Source organism: Pinus tabuliformis, chromosome 7, assembly GCF_031772625.1.
Source record: "Pinus tabuliformis cultivar Carrire ecotype Pingquan chromosome 7, CPIR1, whole genome shotgun sequence".
NCBI classification, from domain to species: Eukaryota; Viridiplantae; Streptophyta; class Pinopsida; order Pinales; family Pinaceae; genus Pinus; species Pinus tabuliformis.
The window spans coordinates 95665817-95676850 of record NC_142293.1 but is presented as its reverse complement, the minus strand read 5'-3'; the positions used below and the strand labels follow the sequence as shown (position 1 = coordinate 95676850).

General features: G+C 47.8%; 1 protein-coding gene across 1 annotated transcript; it reads right to left on the bottom strand.

Moving 5' to 3' along the window:
- Window positions 1-5190: 5190 nt before the first annotated feature.
- Window positions 5191-7092, bottom strand: LOC149245434 (uncharacterized). Its single transcript, XM_089438437.1, has 2 exons — window positions 6340-7092; window positions 5191-5265 (listed from the first exon to the last, which is right to left on the bottom strand). The coding sequence occupies exons 1-2, from the start codon at window positions 7090-7092 to the stop codon at window positions 5191-5193; spliced, it is 828 nt and encodes a 275-aa protein (XP_089294563.1).
- Window positions 7093-11034: the final 3942 nt, after the last annotated feature.

Sequence of the window (11034 nt, the reverse complement as noted above, 5' to 3'; positions counted from 1 at the left end):
TGCTTCCACTTGGAGACTGAGGGCCTCTTACTCATCCTTGGTCGAATTCAGTGAGGCAAGTGTCACAGGAGAAGATTCTGGAATCTTCCATTGACTCTCCACCTCGCGGAATGACACTGCCATTTGTCATTTCTCTCCCATCGCACCCCACAGTAGGGAATTTTGAAATGCAACGCACCCTCACAGTGTATTTAGGTGAGATGCAACACACTTAGCCAGTGGAGCAGCTGCAATGATCCTGTTTTGACCAATTCTGAGCAGTTTCTCATGGAGAACTTCTGGGAGAAGCTGTAATCTATTGACCTTGTTCCTTTAGGGGTTAGAACAACACTTTTAGGGACTTAGGAGCCCTTGGTTTATGGACATTTCATGCTTGGGGTTGTAGGGCACAAAAATGTCTATAACAATCATTATAGTGGTTCTTCACAAGAGATGAGATTCAATATTTCCTGAACAATCTAGACACTATGCCTAATTTTGAGCCATTAAGCCAAATTTTCAGCCTAGATTTTCAAGATAATCATGATTCTCATTCTTCTGTACCACTACATTTGACCACTCCCTTGAGTACTCTTGAGCCTGATACTACTCTTGTTGAGATTAGCCTTGGTAAATCCTTGCATATTAGTTCATATTTGGACTCATCTCAGCAGGAGCAGCGTGTGAATTTGTTGCAAAACCATCTTAGTGTATTTTTTTGGGGCTATGAAGATATGAAGGGTATTCCTCCTGAAACTTGTACACATCATATCTATATTCAGGAAGGAACCCGACCTGTCCAACAACCCCAAAGACGAATGAATCCAACTCTAAGAGATATTGTGAAGGAAGAAGTACAGAAACTCTTGGATGCCAGTTTTATCTATCCAATTTTCGACAGTCAATGGGTCTCTCCATTAGTGCTAGTACCTAAGAAAGATGGAAGATGGAGTATTTGTATTGATTATCAAGAATTAAAGAAAGCCACTCTCAAATATTATTTCCCTCTCCCTTTCATTGAACAGGTGCTTGATACCCTTGCAGGAAAGAAATATTTTTCCTTTTTGGATGGCTTCAGTGGTTATAACCAGATACATATTGCACCCGAAGATCAGGATAAAACTACTTTTACATGTCCATGGGGTACATTTTCTTATAAAGTGCTTCCCTTTGGTTTATGTAATGCCCCAAATACCTTTCAAAGGGTAGTCCTAGACATTTTTGTTGATCTAGAATTTGTAGAAATTTATATGGATGAATTTTCTGTGTTTGGTGATTCTTTTCAAGAAGCTCTCAAAAATCTGGAGAAAGTACTTGTTCGTTGCTAGGAAGCCCACCTTGCCTTGAGTGACAAGAAATGTAGATTAATGTGCAAAGTGGGAGTGGTAGTTGGTCATTTGATTTCTAGTAAAGGTATTTAGGTTGATCTAGCAAAGATTGAAATCATTCTGCATCTTCCTGCACCCAAAACTCAAAGGGAAGTAAGAGTTTTTTTTAGGACATGCTGGTTACTATGGGAGATTCATTGAAATTTTTTCTAAGATAGCTACCCCTCTTTTCCAACTTCTAGCTAAGGGTAGTGAATTTTCTTGGACCACAGCTTGCCAACAGTATTTTGAAACATTGAAGGCAAAGTTTTTACATGCACCAGTTTTGAGAGGTCCTAACTGGTCCCTGCCTTTTCACATTTCCTCTGATGCTTTAGATTTGGCTATTGGCGTAAACAATGTAAACTTTGAAACTGGAACTATAAACTCAAAACGGGAACTCTGGCAAAAAAACCCCCAAAAAACATCAAAAACAGTGCTAAAAACGAAAAGTGTATATACTGGAACGATGTTTTTATTTTTTAGGCATTAATTTTGAACATGTTTTAAAAATGGCAGTAACTACGAACTTTACTATGAAATTTTCGTGCAAAATATAGCTTCAAAATGAAAGTGATGATACTGGAATAATGATTTTTTTTTTTAGGGTCAATTTTCAACATTTTTAAAAAAAGCTAATAAAACCAAATTTTTATGTGTCAAACAAAGTTGTTTATGAGGAAAAAAAACACATCAATGTTTTTGGTAGAATATAATTTTTCTTTCCTAAGTATAAATTTAACATGTTTTCAACCATAACATGCTAGGGTGGGCGCCACAGCCCGACTCGTCCCCTACCTCTAACCCCCCTCTCGACACCCTCACTACCTTCACCCACACCCCGCGCCCCTGCCCCCTTTAATCCCTACCAACCCAACCCCCGCCCGGCCCGGCCCGGGCGCCCTCTCAACCCCTGCCCCCCCAACCCTCCCAACCCTCCCAACCCCCCCCCCCCCCCAACCCTCCCAACCCCCCTGCTGGCTGGGGCGCCCTGCAACCCTCCCCGCCCGGGCGCCCACACAACCCCCTGTGCCCAAACCCTCTCAACGCCCCCCTCCCCTGGCCCGGGCACCCTCACCCGCCCCCAGAACCGACCCCCCACCCGGCCACGACGCCCTCACCCGCCCCCCGGCCCTGGTGCCCTCACCCACCCTCACCCGCCCACCCACCCGACCCGGGCGCCCTGCCAACCCCCCCCGCCCCCCGGCCCTGGTGCCCTCACCCACCCTCACCCGCCCACCCACCCGACCCGGGCGCCCTGCCAACCCCCCCCGCCCGAGCGCCCATACAACCCCCCGTGCCCCAACCCTCTCAACCCCCCCTCCCCCCGGCCCTGGCGCCCTCACCCACCTTCACCCGCCCGCCCCTCTGAGGCCGAAATTTTGAAGCAGGTTGCTGAGATAAGGCGCAAGACGAAGCCGACAAAGGAAGGCGGTTCCTTGAAGCTGAGTTTTGTGCAGGCAACCGTAAAGGGGAAAAGGTTTGCAGCTTTGATTGATACAGGAGCTACTCATAGCTTCGTGAGCAGGAAGGCAGCAAGGTCCTTTGGGAAGAAAGCAAAGATGGAAGGAGAATGCAGTGCCTTTAAAGCAGTTAATTCTACCATTCGAGCTGTTGATGGTGTATTAAAAGACACTCAGGTAAGGGTGGGATCATGGTTTGGGAAGCTGGACTTGAGAGTTGTAGATATGGATGATCATTCTATGGTGTTGGGGCTAGACTTTATGGAACTTGCACAAGCCATACCTATGATGACCCGGGACATTCTCTTGATCACAGCTGGTGGAAAGAACATGATGGTGCCGATGAATAGGAAAAGTCGCTTGGGATATAGACCAAGGATGGCTTCTATGACCTTATACCCCAAAGACCCAAATGTGAAACATGAGGATGTGGAGCAAAGAGGGCTTGGGAGCATAGTTCAAACAACGAAGGAGAAGAAACTTGTTGACTTCGTTGCAAAGGCTGGAAAAGAGAACAAAGGGAGTGAGGAGAGGACCTCACGAACTTGGAAACACTTGTTGGGGACATCTTTTACTAAAGGTCTTCACGAGGAAGTTGCAGATGAAGTAAGCCCGAGTGCTACTTCAGAAGCAGTGATTGGTGAAGATTATGAGGGAAGAGATCCCGCCGGAATAGTGGATTTTTGCAGATATGCTATGGGCATATACGACTTCCAATTGACAAAAGACAAGCTAGGTGAGCTTGGGTGCACATGTGAAGAGGTTGAAGCTGTACACAAATACTTGAGGACGCAGTATCAATCTGACACATGGGTGGACGAAAGCCAGGGAGGGAGCTTCCTGGCTCTCCTATCTTCTTAGATGACATAGAAGATGGGGCTCATTGTTAAGCTGCTCATGGCAGTGAGCCCTCAAATATGGTTGAGCAGGTATGATGATCGTAGCATGTTGCAGATGTGATGGATGGAGTTTTCATGGACCTGAACATGGAGATAAGTGTTGACACGTGACCGGGATGTGTAGCACTTATACATGGGCAGTTTGCACATGGTGATGACTTGATGGGGACGAGGCCTCATATATGTGGCAGTGATGGTTGCCTTATATGGAGGAGTCTACATCATGGTCGATGCAGTCTTGGTGGAGAGCTACTAAGATGGAGTGTTGTCGAGGACGACAACGATTTCAGGTGGAGGAGAATGTAACGCCCTCGAGTCTCGGGCAGGCGTGCACGATGGGCGGGCGCCCTCGTGCACGACGGCGGGTGCGTTTTGACCCGACAATGGGCGAACCTCCGACACTTGGACGATGGACGGCAAGCCATGGTTCGGTGCGATGGACAAGACGGATAGGCGAGCGGTGCGAAAGAGCAGTGCGACGAGATATATGGAGACACATTGGCCGGGATGTGGCCAAGTGTCGAACGATATATATTAAGAGCACGATAATGGAGCTCATATGCATGTACGTAATGGTATGAGCACACATGATGACATATTATATAATGGCTGGATGCACATATGAATATGTGCGTGGACAAATGGAATATAATATGTGAAAAATAATAAAGTATGATATGAGTGGCCTTATGTATGGATAATGGGATGGCCATTGAGACATAAGGAGGAACGAATAGCATATGAAGATGAACACATATATTAATATGTGGAAAAATAATAATAAAATATACGTGGCTTATGTATACGTAATGGAGGTGGCCATTAAAATACAAAGGAGTGCCTATATGAAGAATAATTATAAAGTGGAGCCGACATATGAATATGGAAGCACATACACATATGTGGAATGGCGTATAAGCAGATAATAAAAAGAAATAAAATATGATTTAATAAAATACGTGGCCTTATATGGAGTATGGGACAGCCATTAAAATATGAGAGAGGGCGTATATGATGAAGCCGACATGTAAAATCTGTACACGTGGCTTATGTAATGGAGAATGGAACGAATGAAGGCCGACGTTGTGGGCGTATTATGCGAAGTCGGCCTCATGGCTGGACACGTCTGTTGGAGAGATAATAATACGCATATAAATAGCACATGATGAAGCTTCATTCGGATCATCAATCAATCGACGAACCAAGAGATCTCTCAAGGACAGCTGCGCAGTTCTAATGCGCACAGCTCGATGAATGCGCAGAGTTAATTCTCGGTTGAATTAACAGCAGGAGAGATAATTGGTGAACAGGATTGCGTGGACGAACAACAGATCCTTCATACGACCAAGAGAGCGAAGGTCGCGCAGACTTGGGGATTGGAAGATCGGCCGGAAGAACAGAACTCGGGCAGTAGTTTGACATATAAGTGCGCAGAGAGATAAGTACGTTTCAGGTATCCGCTCTCGGGTAAAGCGCAGTGATTTATATGTAACCAGCAGGCTGTCGGGTTTTGGTAGAGTTACGTGGAAAGACAGCTGCCTTTCGGACAGTAAACAACTGCGCAGATTGAGGCCGAAAGGTTAGTTGGAAATCAGAGTTCGGGCAGCGACTGAGTATATGGTTGCGCAGGTTTATATGAGCGTTGGAGCCCTCAAATAAATGCGCAGAAGTTTACATATACGCAGTCGGTTGTCGAACTGATTAAGCGGGTTACAAGAAGGTTGTTACGTGGCAGTAAGATACGGGATTGCGCAGGTTGGCCTTGCGCAGGTCTACTGAGAACTGACACGTGTTATGGTATGAGCCTGTGGTTGCGTATACAGGTTTACAGTCTCGGTTTTATACACGGTTTGTACAGAATCGGGTGAACGTCTCGGTGATCCGTGGGGACACTCGTTCACAAGTAAAGGTGTATAACAGTGTATGTAAAAAGGCGGTTTGGCCTGTTATGTATTATTACTAAGTGTGGCCGTGGTTTTGCCCGGCACACTTGCTGTGTTGTATTTCTGAAATAATCATAATAAATATTATTGGGGCAGACTCGTTTTGGGAGTTGCCCCTCCCGTGCATATAAGAGTTGCAGTTGCTATTTTGGTTTAAACGTACATGGAGATGTTTAGATGTGGTATAATGGAGAATGAAGTTTAAGGTTTTTATGTGGTTATAAGATAATAATTGAAGCTGGTTATATTGGATTAAAGACTCGGTTATATCAGTTAACGTTGAGTTATAACGGTTGAGGCGTAGTCCACAACGTAAGCTTGTTAAAAGTGAGCGTTGGTGGTGCCGCACCCGCCCAATAAAAGAAAAAAAAAGATTGGGGGCGTGACAGAGGGTGTCGGGCGGGTGGGCGAGGGCGTCGGGAGGGTGGGCGGGCGAAGGCACCCGGGCGGCTGAGGCGGGTGAGGGCGCCGGGCGGGCGGGCGGGTGAGGGCACCCGGGCGGGTGAGGGCGCCGGGCGGGCAAGGGCGCCCAGGCGGGTGAGGGCGCCGGCGGGCAGGCGGGCGAGGGCGCCCGGGCGGGTGAGGCGGGTGAGGGCGCCGGGCGGGTGAGGCGGGTGAGGGCGCCGGGCGGGTTATAGTCACAGCACATCTGTAGCTCGTTCGAATCCTTCTTCCGTTGGAACAGTACTGGGGCTCCATAAGGGGACCTTGAAGGTCTGATGAATCCTGCCTCAGTTAACTCATTTAACTGGCGCTTCAATTCCTCCAATTCAGGTCCCGACAATCGATAAGGTGCCTTGGCCGGGGGCTGCTTCCCTGGCTCAAGTTCAATGCTATGGTCCACTGCACGTCTTGGTGGAAGCTTCTTTGGAAGCTCGTCAGGCATCAAATCTGCATATTGAGTAAGTACCTCAGATATTTCGGTCGGAACAGGTGTTCCTTGTCCCCCTTCCTCAACATCTTTGAACATTACCGCATATGTTTCCATATTTGAGTCCTTCATGGCCTTCTCGAAGCTTAGTGCCGAAACATGCTGCACCCTGGCTTCCTTCCTTTGCCCATGAGTTGGCAAAGTCCAAATTTGTGATTGTCCAATCAGCACCACCTCATCACATAAAGGAACAACAATAGCCTTGTTCCCTTTCAAGAAATCTTGCCCAAGTATCATATCGAAGTCGTTCATCTCCATCACCGTGAAGTCCAACTGACCCTTCCATTCCTTTATTTGCACAGGTACATCGTGTACCAACCCCACCACCTTAGCTCTAGAGTTCACTACCTTAACCTCCATGTTTGATGGGGTGATTGTCAGCCCAGCCTCTTTTGCTAACCGTGTCGTCATAAAGTTGTGTGTGGCCCCTGTGTCCACGAGAGCTTGGATGGTTTTTCCATGTACCACCAAGTCTACGAACCCCAAGCGATTCATCCATGCTTTCTCCATGGCTTCACCTGTCATGAGCAACCTTTGCTCTGATACCACCTGTCACACCCCCAATCTTTTTTTTTTCTTTTGGGCGGTGTGCGGCACCACCGAACGCCACTCTTAATCGAGTAATCGTTTATGGACTACGCCTTTAACACATAACCATTATAAGTTTCCAACACTTACATTTATAAACCATTCATAACCATGCAATATAATAAACAGCAATATTAATTCACCGAAGCACAATGTCACAATATAATAATTCTCTTTATTATATCAAAATATATTACAACCGGGTGGGCGACCGCCCATGCACCTCTGCACGGCGGTCCGCCGAGGCCCCTTATGAAATACAATACAATATAGAAATGGTGGGCGACCACCCGTGCGCTCCTGCACGGCGGTCCGCCTAACCCGTTATACTTTCTGATATGCAAGTATGGTGAGTGGGCGACTGTCCGTGCGCTGCTGCACGACGGTCTGCCGAGACCACCGCTACACCCTGTAACCGCACTTGCTGTTGTAACTTCTGCACATCGAGACTCGATATAAGACGGGCGACTGTTCGTGCGCTCCGCCCAACAGTCCGCCGGTTATATGCAATCCGAGACACGATAAGCGGGCGACTGTTCGTGCGCTCCTGCGCAACAGTCCGCCGGTTATAGCACCCAAGACACGGTAAAGAGGGCGACTGTTCGTGCGCTCCTGCACAACAGTCCGCTGGTTATATGGCAACCGAGACACGATAGAGAAGGCGACTGTTCGTGCGCTCTTGCACAACAGTCCGCCGGTTATGACAACCCGATAGGGAGAGGTCGGCACCCTGTACCACACCGAGTCCGACTCCAACCGAGTTATGACCTCCGCCTCTTGCCCCGAGCTCATCACCAATTCTGCTGCCTTCGCCCGGCATGCGGGCTCATCTCACACCGCTCGACCAACTGTCCCTTCTTCTGTAATTGCGCACTGTTGTTGTGCGAAGATGAGGAGATACTCGCCGATTGAGTGATGATCCAATGAACCACAACTCACTTGCATTTATATGCTTCCATCGTGAGCATATTTTCTCTTGGCCGACGTTATAAACCACGACAAGTTGCCACCATTCATTTTAACTTACCGTCGGCCTTCCAACAATAATTAAATCTAACGGTTGGCTTTGAACATAAGGCACCTGCCTTATAAACGAGCGATCCATCCATCTCTTGTGCGCATTTCCATCGCACTTTCCATGGCTCGCTCGTGGCTCTGTTATTTTCATGTGTTGGAGGGGTGCGTGCTCGGGCAGAGCTGCAGCTCGCCTCCTCGCGCGTCCGGGTAGGGGCGCAGGTCGTCACACTCTCCCCCGCCCGAAGTCATTGTCGTCCTGACAATTGCTGCTCTCCTTCTCAATTTTCTATCATATCTCGCGATCTTATCCTTCCATCTCCAAAGTGAATCTTCTGTCTCCCAGCTCTCCTCTTCCGGGGCATCCTTCCATCTGCAAAGAAATTCCCGTCGTCGGTGGCAACCAACACCAGTAGTTCTGAGGTTCACAATCTTCTCCAGCTCTAGTCCTGGTCTGTCCACGATCCCAGCTGGCCTCCTTGTCGGTTCAACTCTTTCTGGATGGTTGGAATCAAGTAGGCATTTTTTTAACTGACTCACATGAAAAACGGGGTGTTTCATGTTCATATGGTGTGGAAGTTCTAATTCGTAAGCCACTTCCCCCACTTTCTTCTTCACTCGGAATGGTCCCTCATATTTCCGTGTCAGTTTACCCGTGGTCCCCTTAGCTGGCTGAAACTGCTCCCTGGTGATTCTGAGAAATACCATGTCCCCTTCACCAAAGTGTGCTTCCCGTCTCCCACGGTCAGCATACTTCTTCATCCTCTTTGCAGCATCGTGCAAGTGCAACCGTGCTAACTACAGGGTCTCCTCCCAAGCCTTCATGAATCTCTTTGCATGAGGACTCCTCAAGAAACCCCCCGTCACTACAGTATGCGGTGCAACCGGCATCTGCCCATTTACCAACTCGAATGGACTGTACCCTGTTGCAGAACTCTTTTGAATATTGTAGCTAAACTGAGCAATATCCAAGAGTTCCGGCCAATTCTTCTGGTCAGCTGTCACATAGTGTCGCAAGTAGTCTTCCAGCAACGCATTGATTCTCTCGGTCTTCCCATCTGTCTGGGGGTGGTAACTCGAGCTCATCAACAGTTCTGTCCCGACCAACTTGAACAATGTTGTCCAAAATCTCCCTGTGAATCGCGGATCCCTATCTGACACAATACTCAACGGCATTCCCCAATACTTCACTACGTTCTTAAAGAACAATTCTGCTGTTCGCTCAGCCCCACAAGGTATCTTTGTAGGAATAAAGACGACATACTTGGAAAAATGGTTGACCACAACCATGATCCCATTATACCCCTGAACCTGCGGCAACTGGGTGATGAAGTCCATTGAGACACTCATCCATGGTCTCTCTGGAATCGGCAAAGGCTGCAATAGTCCTCCTGACCTCTGGTTATCCGATTTGTCCTGCTGACAAATGATGCATGTGTGTACATACTCCTCCACATCCTCTCTCATCTTCTCCCAGAAGAAACCTCTCTCCAACAAGGACAAGGAATGGCGTTGTCCTGGGTGTCCAGCCCATGGAGAATCGTGACATTCCTTCAAAAGGTGTCTCCTGAGTCCTGATGACTTTGGAACGTAGAGTCGGTTCCCAAAGAACAAGAACCCATCTCGTAGGAAGAATCTTCGTGTCTTCCCTTCCTTAACCTGCTCCACTATGTTTTGTGCCAAAGTATCGGTACCAATGCTTTCCTTGATCTTGTTTTGCATCTCTTCTGACATTTGAATTCGGCTTCTACCCCTAGCAGCCCGGTCCTCTCCTCCCTCCAATGCTGCCAGCTGTCCCTTCCTACTAAGGGCATCTGCTACCGCATTGTGCCTCCCCGGTCTATACTCGATAGTCATGTCGAATTCTGCCAAGAAATCTTGCCACCGAGCTTGTTTTGCTGAAAGCTTCGGTTGTGATGCAAAGTAACTTGCTGCAACGTTGTCGGTCTTGACAACAAACGGCTTCCCGATCAGGTAATGCCTCCACACATGAAGACAGTGGATAATAGCGGTCATCTCCTTCTCATGAACCGGGTACCTTTTTTCTCTATCCTGTAACTTCCGACTCTCGTACGCCACTCGATGTCCATCCTGCATGAGAACCCCTCCTATAGCAAAATCTGAAGCATCAGTGTGTACCTCAAATGGTCTTTCGAAGTCAGGTAACTTCAGTACCGGAGCTGTGACCATCCTCTTCTTCAAATCATCAAATGCTTCCTGACATTTGTTCGTCCAACTCCACCTCTTGTCTTTCTTTAGTAGGTCTGTCAGTGCCGATGTCACCTTGGAGTACCCCTCTACGAACCTCCGTTGGTAGTTGGTCATGCCCAAGAACACCCTCATCTCATGGACATTCTTTGGTTCAACCCAGTCTTCGATCGCCTTCACCCTGCTTGGCTCCATCCGTATGCATCCTTGACCAACAATATGACCAAGGAACGGAATCTCAGTCTGGGCGAACACACACTTGGACTTTTTCAAGAACAACTGATTTGTCCTTAGCGCCTCGAACACCATTGCCAAGTGTCTCTTGTGATCTTCCATGTTGTCACTGAACACCACTATATCGTCCAGGTATACCACCACGAACGAGTCCAAGTATGGTCGTAGGACATCATTCATCAAAGTGCAAAATGTAGCAGGAGCATTACACAACCCGAACGGCATAACAAGGAACTCAAAACTACCATACCTTGTTACTATCACAATCTTCTTTTCATCTCCTTCTGCTATCCGCACTTGATAATATCCATGCCTCAGATCCAGCTTGGAAAACACCCTAGCTTTCGCAAGCTTGTCAAAGCAATCAGCCGCTAATGGCAAAGGATATTTGTTCCTTACCGTCTGCTT